At 41.5% G+C, this 21449-nt stretch overlaps 1 protein-coding gene across 4 annotated transcripts in view; it reads right to left on the reverse strand.

Annotated features, from left to right (window-relative positions):
- Positions 1-3665: 3665 nt before the first annotated feature.
- Positions 3666-21449, reverse strand: part of MTTP (microsomal triglyceride transfer protein) — a 119246-nt gene continuing 101462 nt past the window's right edge. For all 4 annotated transcript variants that reach the window (XM_033957197.1, XM_033957187.1, XM_033957215.1 and 1 more), the window contains 3 exons: positions 15434-15558; positions 11604-11774; positions 3666-5408 (listed from right to left, as the gene is read on the reverse strand). In XM_033957197.1, coding sequence (XP_033813088.1) covers positions 5240-5408; positions 11604-11774; positions 15434-15558 — 465 coding nt within the window. In that variant the 3' untranslated portion in view covers positions 3666-5239. The remainder of the gene's footprint in view (positions 5409-11603; positions 11775-15433; positions 15559-21449) is intronic.

The following is a 21449-nucleotide window of genomic DNA, read 5'->3' on the forward strand; positions in this document are numbered from 1 at the left end:
CTCTTGGGCACCACAGCTTCCATGTTCCCACGCCTAGGTAAGCCACTGTTCTGGGGCTCTGGAAGAGATTTATCTCAGTAGACAGGTCCTCCAAAGTCTCCTCAGCCCTAGAGACCTGAGGGGAGGCTAAGCCCAAAGCTCCTCACCCCCCGCCCTTCATGGCCTGAGTGACACATGGTGTAAAGGTGCTCTTCCAGCATCCATCCAGCACAAATTGCATCAATTAAATTAATAACTAAATCCAAAAAGTTTGATCATGTAACACCACTCCTTAAAAAGGCTCACTGGCTTCCTGTTATGCATAGAATTACTCATAAATTATGTACAATTATTTTTAAAACTTTACATAATAAGACCCCAGCATTTTTATTTAGATTGCTTATCCCTTATTCTGCAAAGAGAACCTTGAGATCAAGCGAACAAAATCTCTTATCTATTCCCTCTCTAAAAATTATCAATACAAGGAGACAATTTATCTTCTCTTGTACGGCACCGCAGACATGGAACGCCCTCCCTATGTTTTTACGGGAGGAGAAAGAGTTTGTAAAATTTAAAAACGAGTTAAAAACTTTCCTTTTTAGAGATGCATTTGTAAGTTAATCTTTTATCTTATTGTTTTGTTTATTTTATTCCCCTCAAATGTCTTATTACCCTTTGTATTTTCCTTTGATGTCTTCTCTTTACTTTACAAATTGTATTTCATCCCTCCTTACCTTGTGTTTAATATTGCTAATTTTTAGTATAATAAGTTTATTTATTAATTGTATGGTCTGTTTTGTTACCTAATCTATGTAACTTTTTAAATGTACACCGCTTAGAAACTTTGTTTAAAGCGGTTAATCAAGCCATCTAATAAACTTGAAACTTGAAACAAATCTGGCATGAATTAGGGGTAAAAGAATCTAAGAACTCCATTCATGCTAGTCTTGAAGCAAAGCGAGGTATTTTTGAATGTTCTGAAGAACTTTAAAAAAAATTGGGGGGAAATCCAAGATGGCTGCCATGGCAGCATTTTGGCACCATAAAATGGCTCAAAAATAACTTAACTGAAAACAAAAAATCTCAAGAGACAGGATTTTATAGGTGGGGGGACCTTAAAGTAAGTGGCAGAAAACTTGCCTTTTCAGACACCCATCCCCCATATTTTTCTCATAGGCTGAAATAACCTTACTCACTGTGCAATGTGCTGTGAATGTGCTGCAGCCTGTCTAAGCTCTAAAAGTAGCTGGGAAATCAGTGCCTCAATGGAACTATTCCTCCAATGCTGAAATCTTTGGGCTGTCAGTCGGACCAATGTTTGACTGAATCTCAAACCCCCAAGGGAGACGAAATGCAGCCAGCACCTTGAAAAGCCCCGCTGATCTCCCTGTGGATGCCTTAAAGCCTGCGCTCAAGCCCCTACAAACCAGTAGGTGAGCAAAGTTTCTAGTGGTTTGGAACCTCAGTTCCACAAAAGTCTTTGCAGGCTGGCCAATAGATACCACTGAGGGATTGGCCTGTCACCTGCAGATCTCCAGTATGCTGTTCTTCCACGCAGGCAGAGCTTTCCCCCTCCGACCTTGGGAGCACTGAAAGCTACCACAACCCATGAAAAACACTGAAAAAAAATTATACAGAGCAGATCAGAAAGACTCCTTCTGATTCATGTGTAGAAGGAAAAACTGAAGGGGAAGGAGGAGGAATTGAAAAGCTGGAGTGGATTCCTTCTGCATGGCTGGCGAGCATGGGGAGATTACTCTAGCATTCAGCATGACACACCTATCATACTGGAAGAAGCATTAGGCACTTAGCATGGATTTTACTGAATATTAGACATTAGCATGGAGTTGCACTAATAGCTAATGCATATTTAAAAAGCGAGCATGATATATACTCTATGCTGGCTGCTTAATGCGAGTAGAGGTGGTGTGCAGCATGTGTGCAGCATCCCCCCTTTTGATCCCTTCCTGATAGTGACATACCATGCCCCCATCTGATCTCCCTTTCCATCTACAAACCCTATTCTGACAATAAGCCATGCCCCCAAAGTTTGACCCTTCCCCGCCCCTAATCCCCAGGGACCTACCCAGAGGTCACAATGGTGGTTTAATACTTCAGGATGAGAGACTTCCTTTCTTCCTTCTATATAAGTAGATTTTGGGGCCTTTAGCCTCTACCATTTGCTTCTTTCTGTTGTTAAAGATACATGGGGGCGGGGGGGAGCCTCGGGGATAGGTAGGAGTTAAGATTCAATCAGCGTGAAGTCAGTAAAGCCACTCTCCAGAGCGGCATGCTAAAAATCTATTCAGCACATCAATAGTGCTCAGCTCACCCGAGTCCCTGAGACAGCTGGAATGGTGAAACCCACGGCAAAACCCACAGCATCAGGCGTTCATAAGGGAGCGTCTTTATTGACTTTATGCTGAATAAATATCAGAGCTAACTGAATAACTAAACAAATCTCAGACCGAAGATTTTTTGCTTCAGCTATTTTTTTCAGTAGCTGCTTATTGTTCAGCATTGCACATAGTTTGGAATAAGGATTTTATATAATAGGTGTGTCATAAAAACTAGACTTTTATTGAGAAGTGTGGGACATGCACAGCATTTAGCATATACATAGTACAACACTTGTGATGCTCACAAATTGGCATTGGAGAGTGTGCATGGTAAAGTGATTAGAGATTGCCCTATGAAAGATAAACTCATATATTCATCTTCTTAATGGCATTTAAGCAATTGTCTCCTTACAAAGGGCTCAAAACGTTGTAATGCTCTATAGTAACTACTGCCTGGGAGGGGAAAAAGACTTCAAATGCTCACAGGTACTGCCAATAGATTCAACTAGTGCATTACCTTTCATGTGAGCTATCATTAATCTTAAAAAAAAAAACCTCCGGGTTTATTTTTCCAATTTTTTAATGTCTTTTAACATTTTCTCTATATGAATTGAATTTATTCTTAATTTGCTTAAGAGAAGCACTTAACTTGAAATGAAGACCCGGGTTCAACGGAGCTTCCGTTTCACTCTTGGAGCTTCTTCAGGAACCGGTCATTCAGGGTAGTACTTAACTCAATTAGTCACTTGTTATTCCATTTTCAAATGAATGCTGTGCTACAAAGAGACAAAAGCAAAGTTACAGGGCCCTAGAGCATTGACTTAGTACTTAATCTTAACATAAAATTATTGATTGAGCAGCGTTATCATTTCATGCTTAAGCTTTCATACCGCCATTCACAAATTCAGAAGGCTGGCGTTGTCATGAACTTGATGTGGTAAGCATAATTTTTGTGCTCCGTAGGATAGCCCTGCTCACTCAATAATTTTGTGTTAAGATTGGGTACCTAGTCAATGCTCCGGGGCCCTGTAACGTTGCTTTTGTCTCTTTGTAGAACAGCATTCTTTTGAAAATGGAATAAGAAGTTACTAATTGAGGTAAGTACTACCCTGAATGACCAGTTCCTGAAGAAGTTCCAAGAATGAAACGGAGGCTCCGTTGAACCCGGGTCTTCATTTCAAGTTAAGTGCTTCTCTTAAGCAAATTAAGAATAATGATAGCTTACATGAAAGGTAATGCATTAGTTGAATCTAATGAGCACTGTGAACCTGTGAGCACTTGAAGTCTTTTTCCCCTCCCGGGCAGTAGTTACTGTAGGGCGTTGCAACGTTTCTAGCCCTTTGTAAGGAGAGGATTATCTTTTGGGATTATTATTTTTTGCTGATTGGATTTAAGTAATTGTGCCATTGCATTGGGGAGTCTTGTACATCTGAGGGATTCTCCTTTTATAGTTCCTTTTCCAGCATTTGTAATCTGATATGAGTTAATACTGGTCACTGAATTACTTATAAGGTATTTGTGGATGACTATTGGTACCCTGATTTTTATATTATTGGTTTTTGTGATCACCAGTGGTTTGTTTTGGGTTCATACTTATTTTGGTTTATGAAGAATCTGGGATATTTGAGTTACAGAATACCTCAGCAATGTAAAACTGCTTTCATAATATTTCTCTCACAGAATTATTGCATACGTCAAACTATCAAAAGGATTGCCTCTTCCATAGAACATTTCATTTGTGGCAATATTGTTCTTTGTCTTCTGGATTTTCATATTTCTAAGCCTCTGTGATTTTCTGTTCATATAAATACTACACACATGCAGCAATACACACAATGAATTTGTGTGTCTGTCAAAATATTTATTATGAAAAATAAAGTACAAATTAGAAGCATGAACCATAGACTCTTTCTCTAGTTTGACAGCCAGAACTTTGATTTATAAAATGACAATTGTAAAGAATATTGTTTCTTTTTATACTTTAATAAAATAAGTTCAGTATTAAACTATTTGAGGCTTGTGCGGATGGGATCAGAAGGTTTGCGGGGACGGGGCGGAGACAGGGACCGAGCTTGTTGGGATGGGGTAGGGACTGAGCTCATGGGGATGGAATGGGGACAGGGCCAAGCTTGCAGAGATGGGGACAAATTTTCCCCCCTGTCATTCTCTACCGCAGAGGTCAGATAACAGCATGCTGTCTATGATCAGGAGATTTAATTTTGGCATGGTGTTACAGGGATCATGGCATCCAGTGGCTTTATAGAAGTTTGTGACTTGATCAACAGCTTTTCAAGAATCCTGTAGGAATCTTCACGGCAGCCACTTCCATATTAAGAATGAATAAAAAACGTTATGAGCAGCTGCACTGCAACTCACAAGAACTGGTTTCCAGATACACATGTAAAAAAATTCCTAAATTTATATCATAAATAATGATTCTAGTGTTTGTTGTTTCTTGGGGTTTGCTTGTTTTTTAAATATACATACAGTATTTATAGGGACCATTTTGCTAATATTTAGTGTGTGCTAATGGAATTAGAGCACGCCAAATGCTAAGAAGCCCAAAGATATAAAATGGGCTTCCTAGTATTTAGCATGCACTAATTCTATTAGTGTGCACTAAGCTTTTAAAAAAGGACCCCCATAAGTGTAATTGTTCCCATTCCAGATCTGCAAGATATGGCTTTCTGAAGCTATTCCTTCCCACCTGCAAGAAATCAAACGTACTATGTTAGAGTTGTTTTTCTGCTCTTGAAAAATACACAACCCACGTGTGTACTGCACTATAACCTTATGAAATAAAATCTTCCCTATATGTCCTACAAAAATCACAGATCTTTGTGAATATGTAAACAGATGCACACATTATTACAGTACAGCACATGCCGGGATTAGTCCTTCAGAGACCACAGAGGTTTCCTTCAAAACCAGGTGTTTGAGGAACTTGACTCCTCGCTGAAACTCTTCCTGCACATGTTGGAGTTCTCCTGATGTAGGGGCAGTTCAGACCCTGGGATATGATGCACTTTTCCTTTTCGGGATACATACGATTTTCCAGATGGCAAGCCTTCATATTTAGTTACATACTGCCTGCAGAGACACAAAGATATACTCAATGCATTAGAATTCATACAGAGATAGCCATATACTTCTATCAGCAGGGTTGGACTTTGGGTAGGATTAACTGGATAGTTGCCTGTGGCACCATGAGCATTGCCAATGCTATCACTAGGAAGTGGCAGTGGCCCCCTAAATATGTTTTACCACAATGAACACAAAAATGAGATGCCATAGTCACACATGGCAGAAGTTTGCCTCAGTTCCAGCCTTACGTGGTGGAATAAGCCACATCCATAATGTGACCATTTATTTTTTTCCCCTCAAAACAAGACAGGACCCAACCCCGACTCCCCTCCCTCCGGTACCTTATTTTAATTCTGGCGGCTGCCTAAAGAAAACTTGAAACTCCTGTCCTGATGTCTTCCAGCAGCAGCAGAGCGGTGCGACTGCCTGGTCCTGCGCCACTCACTGAATGACTGCCGTCAGTTCTTGCAGGACTTTTTAATTGTAAGTTTGTGCTTTTCGGTGGCTTTGGTGCCCTGAGAGCCCTTATTTAGGGGATCTCTGTCGTGGAAAGGATGCAGGTTCTGCTGAGCTGGACTGCAGCTTCACAGGGCAAACTTTCGGGTGAACCTGTGGGGCCAGCCTGCTTTGTGCCACTTCAGAGCTCAGGGTCTGTTCCCTTGGGAGCAAGTTTGCCTTCTGAATTTTTCAGAGACTTAAGTGCAGGCTTAGGACCTCTGAGTAAGAGCCCTTGGGAGCATCAGGGTGTCGGCTGCATATTTCCTGCCCGTCATGCTTTGAGGTTCTGTGGGGGTGATCAGTTGGGATCAATCCGACTGGCAGCCTGAAGATTTCAAGAAATGGAGTAATTTGGTGAAGTTTCTGAGGCAGAAAGTCCTTTCCCTTCACTTCAACTGCAGGATATAGCTGACAGGCAGGCACTACAACTTGGTACAACCCCATTGTTTCCTATGGGAAAACTGGGGTGGGGTCTAGAGAAGTCATTTTTGAAGGTTTCCAAGGATAAGGTTCAGGTTTCCCACCTCTAAACTCCATGTTTTGGAGTTTTTGTTTTTTAATTAAGTCTCCATGGGCTGTTTTTAGCATGATTTTTCTGGCAGCGGCCATCTTGGATTTTAAATGATCTCTTTATTTCTAAAGCTTTTTTATGCCTCAAAACCCCTCGATTTTTACAAGAATCAATTGGGATGGACTCCTCAGCATGTGCTAACATGAATTCATGTGTCAGTTGTGTCAGAATGCCTGTGGAGGAGCGTTCATATACTGTGTGCTGTGGCATGCGAAAGGAGGGGGCAGGAACTTCAAGCTAAGCCCCATCCATGTCTTTCAGGACTGGTGAACCATCCTGGGTCCAGGAAATGGGGAGAAAATCCAGCCTGATACCAAAAACTGGCATGGGCATGAAGCGCTGGCGCATGGAGTCCGTGGATCCCATGAAAGGCTCGCCAGAGGTCCATCAGGGTTCGTTTATTGCCCCTGTGCAAGGGTTCTCACTGGAATTTGTCCATCTCATGTGGAGAACATTTTTTAGCAGACCCAAACTGCACTCCACAGAAAAAGAGCATGTTTCCAGGGAGTGTCTTCTATTCCAGAGATCAGTGTTCCAGTTCCCAGTACCAATGACCACTCAGACCCAGACTGGCTGAGTTGGAAGTCAAATTCCATTCCTCTTTTATCACAAGGCACTGGCTCCATCCTGGATAACTTCAATTCCATATTTGGTCCCATCTAGCAGGATGCCTCTGTGGCCCCTGATCAAGCTGATGACCCCTCTATACACCAGATGTTTATGTTGATCTCGGTCCACCATTTTATTACAGTTGTGCTCAAGAAATTGAAACTTGAAGTACAGCCTTCCACTTCTCAGTGTACAGTCATGTGCCACTCCAATACTCAGACCTCCCTATTTTCCAGCACACCTGGACATCACTGCTCTGGTCATAGAGCAGTGGGAGACCCCTGAAGGCTCTTTAAAGATGGCAAAAGCTATGTCCAGGCTTTCTCCCATGGTCCCAGAATTTCAGCAGCTATTTGACCAGCTGAAGGTGGACTCTACAGTGACTCATCATCAACCACATAGCCCTCCCTCGCTAAGGAGGAGTGATGCTAAAGGATTCTCAGGATCGCAAGGTGGCCATGGTCTTAAAGAAGCAGTTTGTAGTGTTATCTTTGGGTATCAACTATCTCATGTGTTGAGTATTAAATTGCCTAGATATGCTAAGGACAATATTATTCTATTGGACACGTGGAAAACCTTGAAATTTATTGATAAATTAACAGATGTTCCAATTGAGAAATCTACTTTTCATTCTTTATGGTTAGCTCGAAGATTCAAATAGGCAGTGCATGGAGGAATTGGATGCAGGCAGATATTCGTACATTAGTTGACGTTATATCTAACGGAAGGCTGCTTGATTTTTCACGACTGCAACAATCATTTGGTATTTTAAAGTCTCAAAATTATAGATGGTTGCAGTTGAAGCAGGCCATTCAGAAAAGGTTCCCTGATTGGAAAAACTTAAAAACATATTATAGCTTGCAGATCCTATGCTTCCAGACAGATTTATTAGGACATCAGGCCACCCGGTGGTATAAATTAATTTCTGAATTTTTGAATAAGAAACCAAAAAATAGTCTTAGAGACATTTGGAGCATTGAGATTAAGCAGTATATTTCTGCATCTCGAAGGCCACAAATTTGGACTTGGAGGTTGAAATGTACAGCGTCAGCATCTATGAGACAAACTTGGTTTTTCTTGTTGCATAGGATTTTTTGGACCCTAGTTCGTTTGCAAAAGATTGACAGTTCAAAATCTAATAGATGCTGGCATTGTCATTTTGATATAGGGACTTTGGATCATCTGTTATTCTATTGTCCATTGATACTTAATTTTTGGAAGTCGATATGGGCAAAGTTAATGTTGTGCTTGGGTCATCGTTACCACTGATTTATGAAGCCGTAATTTGTGGTACTATATTACATATTAAACCATCTTTGGATTCAAAATACAGCGATTAAACTCATCCATAAAGCTAAAAAATATGACCACGTCACCCCCCCTACTTCGAGATTCTTACTGGTTACCAGTCTCTCATAGAACAACTTATAAGATTCTTCTCTTAGTCTTCAAGATCAAGATTTCCCACCTGCCCACCTTTCTAGATAAATATCTCATCCCACACACCCCTTTCAGGGCCCTCAGGTCCACTAACCAGAATTTACTAACAGTCCCTTCAATCAAGGATTTATATTATACTAGAAATACAATTTTCTCTGTTGTCACGTCCTCACTTTGGAATTCAATGCCATCGAATCTTCGCTCTGAAAATTCCCTAAACAAGTTTAAAACACACCTTAAGGCATTTCTTTTTAAAGACGCTTATCAAAATTCCAATTGAGCTCCCCCCAAAAAAATGGCAAAATAAAAATGCTTTCAGGAAGCGACACCCCCTTTTTCCTCTTGTTTTATCCTTCCCTTCTTCCCTTCCTTTTTTTAATTTATAATGTAATTAAAATTTTCCCTCACCCTTATTTCCCTTTGTCCCATACACATTGTAACAAAGTCTTTGTTTTGATCTCAATCCCCCTACTTTTATTTCAACCTTTTTAAAAAAAAATATGATTTTAACATTTTAAATAATCTTTTACTTTTTATTATTGTAAACTGACCAGACACTTGTGATGGTCAGTATATCAAATTATAAATAAACTTGAAACTTGAATCATAAATAAACTTGAAACCTTTGCCCTGGATATTCAAACTGGTGACCATAGCATTAAATGTCCAGGATTGCATTTAGATGGCTTCATCCTAAATCTCCTCCTCCACATTTTAAAACTGTCTACTGTTGAGAGGCTAAATACTGAGCTTAACTATTACTCCAATTTTATAAAACCGGGCACCCAACTTAATGCGTGCATGCAAAGTTGTGCATACAATTTATAGAATAAGGTCAGTTGTGTGCACAACATAATTTAATAGTGGACTGTTCATTGGTGTTAACAGCCTATTATTGGCTTAACTTAGTATTAATTGGTGCCAGTAAGCAGTTGTGCGTGGAACTGCCCTTAACTCCCATTCTAGAAGTTGTGTGCAAAATTTCTATCATTGAGAACTTCTAGGGGTCATGGATATGGGAGGGGTATGGGCAGGTCAATGGTGGTGTAATGCACTGTGTTACTTGCCAATTTATAGAATACTAGGGGTTACATGCCTAATTGTTAACAGTTCGGCATGAGCACTTACACCAGCTTTCGACACAGCAGAAGTGCTCACATCATTATAAAATTTGCATTTAGCATGCACCATCTAATTTTGGAGCTCCTTCTTAGTCTGCTCCTATGTAGTTATATCTAGTTGCTTTACACGTAGGTATTCCTAGAGATATAACTTGGTCAAGAGAGGGAATAATTACTGGATATTCCGGTGGATAAACATAGTTCTCAAATATACAGTAAATTCTACCAAAGGGTATTCAAAAGAGATCGTGGAGAAAAATGGTCTCAGAAACCAACTTGGATACAGATATTCCAATCCAAGGATATTTTAATCCATGCCAAGTTGTTAAAGGTTTATGACTTCCATCACTGACCAAATTACCTCCACCTCCCTATTTATGTAAACCAAATTGTACTGTAACATACATTAATTTTTTTTTAACTTTTTTTTATTTCTTTTACAAACAGCAAAACATCACTTATCTTTAAAGTGTGCAGTACAATTTGGTTGTTGTATCTCTGAAATGCTTCCAGATAAATTTTGACTAATCTTGACATGCTAATGTAATTTGAAAGTCTTTTTTTGTAACATCGCTGTCTGTATACAGTCTCTTCCTCTGTAAACCGCTAAGAACTGCTTGTGGTTTTGCGGTATACAAAAATAAAGTTATTATTATTATGATTATTATTATTGATGGGATTTACTGTATATTTGAGGATTGTTCCTAAAGAATCCCACATACCATCTTACATGTTTTCACTGAGGGATAAACATAGGCGTCCTTTTATCAAGCTACGGTAGGGGTTTAACGCGTGTAATACAGCGCGTTAAACCACCTGCCGCACACGCCTGCATTGAGCAGGCATTAGGTTTTTAGCCGGTCGCGGGGGTTAGCACGTGATGAAATGTCCGACGCGCTAACCCCGCTAGCGCGGCTTGATAAAAGGACCCCATAGTTCCCCTTATTTTATTTTATTTTTTTTAAATTCTTTATTCAGTTTTAAAACTTCAATTGTGCACAAGAGATGATGCATCTACATATAATATTAACATTACAGCACAATAAACTTAGGGGTCCTTTTATCAAGCTGTGGTAGGGGTTTAACGCGCGTAATACCGTGCGTTAAACCGCCTGCCGCGCTAGCTGTTAATGCCTGCATTGAGCAGGCATTAGTTTTTTAGCCGGCCGCAGGGGTTAGCGCGTGATAAAATGTCCGACGCACTAACCCCGCTAGCGCGGCTTGATAAAAGGACCCCTTAATATAATAAAGGCAAGACTTATTTTCCCCCACCCATTTCCAATTAACCAACACCTCATAAAAATACCTGTAAACAACCTATCTATACCTCTTAACCAGTGCCAAAACATACCCCCCTCCCCCTCCCCAGATGTGTATGTATTCTTCATTTATATAAATAAATCAATCCTTACAATATTTAGTTCCCCTTAAATAATCACGTCTACAGAAACATCAAGGGAAAATACCCGAGTACTTTTCTACCTCTCATACTCATAGCGAATTTTCAAAAGGGAAACTACATGCAGTGGCGTAATAAGGGTGAGAAATGGCCCTCCTCCATGCGCATCCCATTTCCCCATACCTTTTAAACTTCTCTGGCGTATCTGCTCCCTTTGACGTCAGTTCCTAGGCACGGGTCCCGGAAGTGACGTCAGAGAGAGTGCCAAAAAGGGAAGGCAAGGGGCATGTGCAGAAGGAGAGAAGTGAGGGGGAGGTAGAGAGGAGGAGGGGTGCCGCCACGCCCTTTGGAAAACCGCGCCTGGGGCGGACCGCGCCCCCCCTTAATATGCCACGGACTTTATGGACATTGTTTCCCATTGAAAATCTGCTGGAGGCATGTGGATTTGTCATTTCTATTTTATGTCACTGTGACTCTGCGAGGTTTAGTGAAATTTGCTGTCAAAACTTACATTATTGTTAAAGAAAAGGCTTCTTCAACTACTCATACTTTTTTTTCCTTACCTGAGAGAAAATTTATCTTTATCCATCTGCATGCAGACCAAAAAGGGATATTCTGAAAATTTGACTGTGCTGATGAAGTCTAAGGTAGTCTCACTTTCAAATCGGTTTTCCATACCAGCTTTCACAAAGAGGGAATCAACTGTGATGTTGCCAGTAATCACCAGGGCTCCCCTACATAACAGAAATATTGAACATATATTAATTGTTCTGGGAGTGTAGCTGTCTATATGAGCACTGTGCTTTTCTCTGCATCTATCAATGTGAGTCTTTATAGTAAAGTCTACAGACTCATTTGGGGGGACTCATGGAACAAAAGATCTAAATAAATTCAAAAAAAGAGATTAGGGTTCTTACCTTGCTAATATCTTTTCTAGTATATAGGTGTGTCATTCTAGATAAGCAGATAATATCCCAGTGCTTGCGAGCTGTGCAGAAGGAATCCACTCCAGGTTTTGAATCACTCCTCCTTCACCAGAGGGCTCTGCTGCCCTCTTCAGTTTGTTCCAAAGCAGGCAATAGCCCCACAGAGGAAGACATGTGAAGGAGGGGTACGGGGAACTCCCTGAACAAAAACTCTGTTCTGCTCTGAAATCATCATAAACAGGTCAAACATTGTCATCAAACAATCTAATCAGAAACATTTATGTGGCACAATTATAACCCCCAAAGTGTTATAGCAATAGTATAGGCTGTAGACCCTGAAAGCCTAACTGGCATACAAATGCCAGTTTGGATCTGAACTTTCTGATAGAGATAATCGGCAGACGCAGGACACAAATGACAAGCGGGGCTCCAAAATGACACACCTATCTACTAGAAAACATATTAGCAAGGTAAGAACCTAGTCTCTTTTTTAGTGCAATAGGTATGTCATTCTGGACAGTAGAGATGTACAAAAGCAGTCCTGGAAATCTAGCACGGGACCTCTGTGCCTGCTCATAACACAGAGGACCCAAAGATGATGTCCTCCCATGCTGCCACATCCACTATGTAGAACTTTTTCTTATGGGTCCTGCGGCAACAAGAGGGCATCCGCTCAAACTCAAGGGTGGGAGATTTCATGGTGACATCAGGAAATACTTCTTCACTGAAAGGGTGGTTGACCGTTGGAATGGACTTCCACGTCAGGTAGTTGAGGCCAGCAATGAACTTCAAGAAATGATGGGATAAACATGTGGGTTCACTTCGGGGAATTGCTTAGAAGGAGTGTTCTTTTAAGGGGAGGATTCTTTTGAATGGGCAGACGTGTTGGGCCGACGGCCCTTTTCTGCCATCATACTCTATGTTTCTGTGTGCAGAGTAGACCAGGTTGCTGCCCTACAAATCTTTCCGGGCACTATTGGTCGAGCTTCCACCCATGCAGAGGCTATGCTTTTTGTGCAATGTGCTTTTAAGGAGACTGGCAATTGCTTTTAAGGAGACTGGCAATATATGCTAATGAGATGGCCATCCATATCCATCTTGAAATGGTAGTTCTAAATGCTGAATCTAGCTTGACTGGTGAGCACATATAGATGATCCAACAGTCTGACTGTTAGAATTCATTAGTGACCTCTAGATAACATAGGATGCTCCTCATATCCAGCTTTCTCAGAATCTGGTCCTTTTTCTTTGACCCTATGGTGTGGAATGCTGGTAGTCTTACCTCTTGATTGATATGAAATGCCAAAATAACTTTTAGCACAAAGGATGGAACTGTGCACAAGGGCACTCCCGCCTCCGTGATTCTGAGGAAGGGCTTCCTGCATGACAGATGAGTACGCGGATTCCTGGATAGTAAGATTCCTGTTTACAGGGCCTGCAGCTCCGAGATTCATATTGCTGGTGTAATGACCATGAGGAAAATGGTCTTGACGATATGAGACAAGAAAAACGCCTCCTGAATAGGCTCATACGGAGCCTGGCTGAGGCCTTGCAAAACCATCAAAAAAAATAATTCCAGAATCAACAATTAAGATCAACTTGGTATCATTTCCATTAAGCCCTACAATTAAATCTTGGGAGTGGTTTTTGATCAGAGTCTAACTATGAAAAATCAAATAGATACTGTGGTCCAGAAGAGTTATTATACTCTATGGAAACTCCGCACTAACAGAGCTTATTTTGAGGCTACTGCCTTTACACTTTTAGTTCAAACGCTATTACTTAGCATTCTTGACTACTGCAATATTATATATTTGACAAGTACAAAGAAAAACTTGGCTGGGCTGACCTTGATCCAGAATACAGCAGTTAGAATGATTTACGGACTGAGGAAATATGATCATGTAACCCCCTATTACTGTGAACTACATTGGCTCCCAGTGAGGCCCGGGTGATCTTTAAGTTGGGATGTTTATACTATAAAGTCGCTTTTGGTGCCGCTCCGCTTTACTTTGTTGATAGATTTGCTACTATGATTTACGGGAACAGTAGACAATTCCATGCTCTATTTATGTTCCCTTCTGGTAAGGGTTGTAAAAAATAAGAAATATGGGCACTGTCTTTCCTAGCTAGCTAATTCTTGCGTATTGCATCATCTCTGTATTTACTCATAGCATAATCCTTTGTAAACTGCATTGAACTAAGGGTAATGCGGTATAGAAATCTGTTATTATGTTATGTTATGTTTCACAATGGAAATGGTTGTTTTACCGGTGATCTGAGCCTCAGTACCCCCATTATGAATCGGCTATGTCTGGATGTAAAACCAAAGGACCTTTACGTTCACAGGCTTTGAAGCATGAGAGGCCCGTCACTAGGCCTTTGTCAAGACCTGTTTGGAGAAATGCTAGCACCACCGAGATCGGAGCACTAAACGGCTCCACCTCCCCCTTCATGCACCAGTGTTGAAACGTCTCTCATGCTTTAGTATACGTGGAAACTGTCATAGGCTTCTGGAATGATCTGGGAACTATAATAAGAACCTGGGAAATCTAAGATGGCTACAGTGGCAGTGTTTTAGCGCCATAAAATAGCTCAATAGTACATTAACTAAAAGTAAAATAACTCTGAAAATGGGATTTTATTGGTAGGAGCCCTATAGGACATGGCAGAAACCTCTAAAAATAGGTTTTTCAGACCCCCCCCCCAATTTTGCCCATAGGATGTAACAGCTTTACTCACTGTGCAATGTGCTTTGAAGGTGCTGCAGCTTGCCTCAGCTCTAACTCATAGCTGAATTTGAGAAAAGAGACCTTGTCTCAATCAGCCAGTCATACAAATGCTGAAATCTTTGGGTTGCCAGTCAGACCAAAGTTGGACTGATTCTCAACCCCCGTGGAACCACAAGCGCGAAGGGGGAAGGCAAAATCGCTGCTGCCACCCTGAAGAGCCCTGCTGAGCCTCCTGCGGACGCCTAACAGCCTGCGCTGAAGCACCTGAGATTCAGTAGGCGAGCTAAGCAACTAGGGATAAAAACCCTGATTGCCACAAAGTTTTCTGTAGGCTGGCCAAACAGGTCCCCAAGGGATTAATCTGCCATCTGCAAACCCAAGTCTGCTTCTTTTCTAGGCAGGCAGAGCATTCCCCCGCAAAAAAACGAGAAAAACACCAAAAATAATAAATAAATATACAGAGCAGATCATAACTTCCAGCTTGTGTTCAGAAAGAAAAACTGAAGGGGACAGCAGAGCCCTCTGGAGAAGGAGGTGGAGTTGAAAACCTGGACTGGATTCCTACTGCACAGCTTGCGGGCATGGGGAGAATGCTTTACTTTCCAGAATGACACACTTATTACACTAGAAATACGTTCATAACCGGAACCCTAAAAACAGAATGCCTTATCTTTGCTTCTATTTGTCATGAAGGGCCTAAGTGAATAGTTACAGTATGCAGATGCAGGATCTTACCGAGATCTAACGCTGGTTTTAAATTCTCTGTACCACAGACTGAACTCCATGCCACCTGAAATGTCAATGGCTATCACGCCCTGGAACTCTGCAATAGCCCTCAGCCCAGACTGTAACTGAATGACCTGTGAGATAGTAAGAGAATAAATTCACCATATGGTTGGACACCACACAAGGATTTCAGTATCCTGAAGTGTATTTCTTTAAAAAAAAGTACCCCTAACAATCTGAAGCATTGAAAGCTATCCAAATGTAATCATTTAAAAAAATCAAATGCATATGATACAGTATTAAAAAAAATAACACATCACATGTATTGGAGATGTGATTTTTTTTTCTATTTAGGGGGGAAGTTATCAACGTAGGCTACTGTTGAATTATTTTAGCTATTGGGCTAGTTTAGCACAGGGTCCTATTTTATGCAATGAGATGCTGCACTAAAATAACCCTTGTGGTAAAATAACTCAAAAGTAGACTGTGTTGATAATGCCCCCTCCTCCCCCCAACCTTAACCATTTTCTTAACTGTTTTTCAGCCATACCATAGAACACAGCTGGTGATCTATTTACATTTCTATACTCCTGGCAATGGTTTCACATTCACTTGGGGGAACCCAGCCAAAGAATCCGACTCTGAATGAGATGGATTTGCATACATTCTCCCCAGTTTCATGCATGTTCATTCCCATTAGCAAATAATACCTGTCTAATCATGTGCACCAATCATATTACTCCACAAAGTCACCCAGTTTTCATTTGAAGTTACTGAACATAAGAACAGCCTTACTGGGTCAGACCAATGGCCCATCTTTTTGGTAACGCGGTCTATAAGTATAATGTTATTTTATCCAGCCAGAAGGCAGCTTAGCGCTTCCTGGTCCCGTTAAATAAGCTTTCCATAAAAGGCTGACAAAATCGGAGAAGCCGTGCAGTGGGGGACTTGAGGCTACTTGCGTAATCCCAGACTGGAGAAAAGGAGAAGCATCGTCCACCACCATGTGCTTGCATTTCACACCATTGCTGCTCGGTTTTAAAAAAAAGGTTTGGACAAGTTCCTGGAGGAAAATTCCATAGTCTGCTATTGAAATAAACACAGGGAAAGCCACTGCTTGGCCTGGATCAGTAGAATGGAATGTTACTACTATTTGGGATTTGGCTAGTTACTTGTGATCTGTATTGGCCATCATAAAAATGGGCTACTGGGTTAGGTGGACCATTGGTCTGATCCAGTGAGGCTATTCTTATGACCTCTTAAAATTTAATTATATTTGTTTAAAAACTTATCCCACTTTCACTCTTCATAACATACATAGAGTATGCAGATAATAGCACAAAATATTTTGTAAAACACAAAATATTATAATTACATCATAATAAATTTACAAACCTTAAATTAACCACTGTAGAACCCACCTGCACCCATACCTCAATCTCCCTCAAAAAACCCCAAGCAAGTTATTAGATGGCAACACAATTTCTGATAATTCACAGCCTTAGAACTATACTTGAAAAATCCTTTCCTTTCATTATAATTAATCAAAAATTGCCTGGCCCAGGTAGCATGAAATTGTTTGATTGACCAGATTGTAATGCCCATCTTGATATGTATTTTCTTAATTTTGAAACTTCCCTGGCCAAATTCCCAGAATACACAATAAGCCAGACATAATAAATTGAACTTCACCTGAAGTTCTATGGGCAGCTAGTGAAGTGAATACAGAGAAGAGACCTTATCCTATTCAGCATTCCTAGACACTACTTAGTCACAAAGAGATCCTTTTACTAAGTTTTGTTAGGTGTTAATGTATACCTAATGCAGATTACAATGACATGTAGTCTAGGACAGGGGTCAGCAACCCTTTTACAGCAAAAGCCAATTTATCCAAAATGTTTGACTCAAGATTTACAAAGAGCCAAAAAGTATAGCTTCTCTCCCCTCCAACCCTTCGCAAGTCTCTGCGCCTCTCATCCCTCCCCCTCACCTCAACTCATAGCTAAGATCCTTTCCCTTTTCCAGACCCCGATCCTTTACTCTCCCTCCCACTCCCACGATTTCACCCCCACCCCACGGGCCTACCTAGGTACCTGGTGGTCCAGTGGGAGTCTTTATGGCAGGAACATGGCACTTTCGTTTCTGCCTCCTCATGACTGCCTTCTAAAATGGCTGCCACGACCTCTTGTAGCAGCTCACGATACTACAGGAAATGACACAAGCAGCTGCAAGAGGTCGTGGCAGCTATTTTAGAAGGCGGCCACGAGGAGGCAGGAGTGAGAAGGCCGCGCTCCTGCCACAAAGACCCCTGCTGGACCACTAGGTACCTCTGTAGGCCTGGGGGGGGGGTCTTGTAGGATTGGGAGCAAGATTAAAGGGTCAGGGCCTGGAGAGCCGCAGCCACATGCAAGAAGAGCTGCATGTGGCTCACGAGCCACAGGTTGCAGACCATTGGTCTAGGATGTGCTCATGCATCCTTCAATAAGTGCCAAATTAGCAATCACAAATCTGGGTGTGTCAGAGAGCAGAGAGTGGACATTCCTGCACTAATCAGTAGCATGTCCACATTATTGTATGCTAACTCATTACTGTAGGATTACCGCAGGAGCCCTTACCACCTACAAAATGAGTAGCAGTAAGGGCTCAAATTATAATTCTTTAATGGCAACATTAGCACATGGTCATTATACAACCCAACGAGGATAACTAGGAATTCCAATCTATTTGCTTATTCAAAAATTACTGGCTGCAGATACAAGACTTTTTTGATAGGACTCAAGCAAGTAAGTAGCAGTCCTGGTGGGGTAATTGTATTGGTGGAGTTATGCTGTTTTATGGTGCATTTCAAAAAGTAATTAAGTCAGCGTTTGATAAATCCATTTCCTAAATGTGGATATTACTGTTAACAAAATTTTACATTGAACATATTTAAGAAATTTGTATTTTAATTATTTGTATTGTATTTTACTGATTGTCCAGCCTTCTTTTGTGTAAACTGCCTACAAATTGTTTGATTATGGCGGTATAGAAGAATAAAGTCATGTTATGTTGTACAAAAAATGGAAAGTTGGACATTTTACTGCTACAGTAAAAATGGCCTTAGCGCACAGGAAGACCCATGCAAGGGCATGGGTTCTTGCCACAGTTTATTAAAAGGACCTTAAATTTGTGTACAGTGTTCTTCTTGGACATCCCAGCATGTTTACCCAAATGTCCTGCATTCTATTACCATATTAGTGATCACAATCTGACTAAACACTGCCCACCAACAAATGCGCAGATAATGGATGGACCATACAGTCACTAGTCTAGATTTTTACTTATTTATTCAATTTTCTATACTGTTCTGCCAAGGGAACTCAGAATGGTTTACATGAGCTTAACTATTCTCTGAGTGAAAAAATATTTCTTCCTATTGGTTTTAAAAGTATCTCCCTGCAACTTCATCAAGTGTCATTACCATGCACTAAGTTGCGTTTTAATGGCATTTTGTGATAAATGCTGTAACTAGATGGGACATGGGTGGAGAAAAGGCACGGAGAGTGTAGTGAAGTTAATAACCCCACACTTACAACAAACTAAGGGGTAAATTCTCAAAGGATTGCCAAAATGTAGGTACCGTAATTTTGGGCTCCTTTTACAAAGCCACGCTAGGGCATTAACGCGTGGAATGGCGCGCGCTAACTTGCCGCACGCGCTAGCCCGCTACCACCTCCTTTTGAGCAGGCGGTAGATTTCCGGCTAGCGTGCGCTAATCCGGTGCGTGTGCGATAAAACCGCTAATGCGGCTTTGTAAAAGGAGCCATTTGTGTGCTAAGGGCTCCTTTTACAAAGCTGCAGTAGCAATTCCCTTGCGGCAAATGCACCGAAGCCCATTCAAATCCCCAAATAATTGCTGTGTTGGTTTTTCAGCCACCACAAATTCCACTGCCAAAATATGTTGGGCATCAATTACGACAACTAAATGGTAGGAAATATTCACACACACCAATATCAGAGGTTGCTCTTTTAAGAAAGTTATATGGCTACTGGTTCATTTACATTGCTGCTTCTGTTCTTGGTCGTTGGCACAGAGAACAGAAATGACTGTCTTGGCTGTCCACCACCCAAAAAGTTTTAGGGCTCCTTGTACAAAGGTGCATTAGGGCCTTAACACGCGGAATAGCGTACGCTAAATTGCCGCGCGGGCTAGACCTTAACGCCAGCATTGAGCTGGCGTCAATTCTAGAAGCATAGAGCGGGTTTAGCGTGCTCTAAAACCCTGTGTGTGCTAAAAACGATAGCGCACCTTAGTAAAAGGAGCCATTAGTATAGTGAGATGAGAGCACCAAGACTGCGGTAGAATTGTACTATTTCCTTCAAAGACTGAGTGAGACACTTTTAAAAAATAAAAAAGAATGAATGATTACTACAGCTAGAAATAGAGGTGTAAAGCCGCTCATCTTTCTCTGTTTACAAAGACTGGGAAGATGGGCTAAAAATAGAAACAATTCTCTGGCATCAGAATGGCATCACACAGAAATATTGTATTACAGCACTTGGCATTCTCTGCAATGGACTTGGGATTTTCTGCTTACACATGGAAGTTATCTAACCCCAGATAAAACAGTTTGGAGGTAATATTCAAAAGGAGGCTGGTAAGCATATAACTCCATAAGCCACTGATTTTCAAAGTCACTATGCTATACCTAAGGAGGGCAGTTCTATAACAGATAGTGGATGGGAAGACTGGATGGGCCATTTGGCTTTTATCTGTCATCATGTTCTATGTTTCTGTAGGGTGCCTGCAGTCACTTACCCCTTGCACATGTAAGGTATCCTGAGTACTATTCTATTAGGGCACACATGTTAAGAACATAAGAATAGTCTTACTGGGTCAGACTAAAGGTCCATCAAGCCCAGTAGCCTGTTCTTACGATGGCCAATCCAGGTCACTAGTACCTGGCCAAAACCCAAAGAGTAGTAACATTCCATGCTACCGATACAGGGCAAGCAGTGGCTTCCCCCATGTCTTTCTCAAAAACAGACTATGGACTTTTCCTCCAGGAACTTATACAAACCTTTCTTAAAACCAGCTACACTATCTGCTCTTACCACATCCTCTGGTAACACATTCCGGAGCTTAACTATTCACTGAGTGGAAACAAATTTCCTCCTATTAGTTTTAAAAGTACAGTAGAACCTTGGTTTACGAGCATAATTCGTTCCAGAAGCATGTTCATAAACCAAATTACTCATATATCAAAGCGAGTTTCCCCATAGGAAGTAAGGGAAACTCGCTTGATACGTTCCCACCCACTCCCACCCCCCAAGGCCAGCAGCACTGCTCCACCCCCTAAGAACCGGCATTGCTCCCCACCCAGTTCGCGAACGCCCCCCCCCCCCCCCCCCCGAACCGGCACCCCCCGCCCAAACAGCACTCAGCCTTACCCCATCTGACACCGGCATGCAGCCCACAGGAAATGCCGGTGCCGGTGAAAGAAGTTCCTGCCTCTTGCCTGGGCCTTGAGCATCTGTGCATGCTCAAGGCTTTCTGGTTCTCGCTCTCTCCGAGAATCTCCTTGTCTTTGTAATTTTTGACAGAGTGAAAAATCGATCCACTCGCACCCGTTCTACTCCACTCAGAATTTTGTAGACTTCAATCATATCTCCCCTCAGTTGTCTCTTTTCCAAGCTGAAGAGCCCTAACCGTTTTAGTCTTTCCTCATATGAGAGGAGTTCCATCCCCTTTACCATCTTGTTCGCTCTTCTTTGAATCTTTTCTAGTGCCACAATATCTTTCTTGAGATAAGGAGACCAGAATTGAACGCAATAATCCAGATGAGGTTGCACCATGGAGGGATATAGGGGCATTATAACATTCTTAGTCTTGTTAACCATTCATTTTTAAATAATTCCTAGCATCCTGTTTGCTCTTTTGGCCGCCGCCTGCACATTGGGCGGAAGGTTTCATTGTATTGTCTATGATGATACTCAGACCCTAGCATCCGGTAACTGTGTTTCAGGTTATTCTTCACAATGTGCA

Source organism: Geotrypetes seraphini, chromosome 1 (genome assembly GCF_902459505.1).
Source record: "Geotrypetes seraphini chromosome 1, aGeoSer1.1, whole genome shotgun sequence".
NCBI lineage: Eukaryota > Metazoa > Chordata > Amphibia > Gymnophiona > Dermophiidae > Geotrypetes > Geotrypetes seraphini.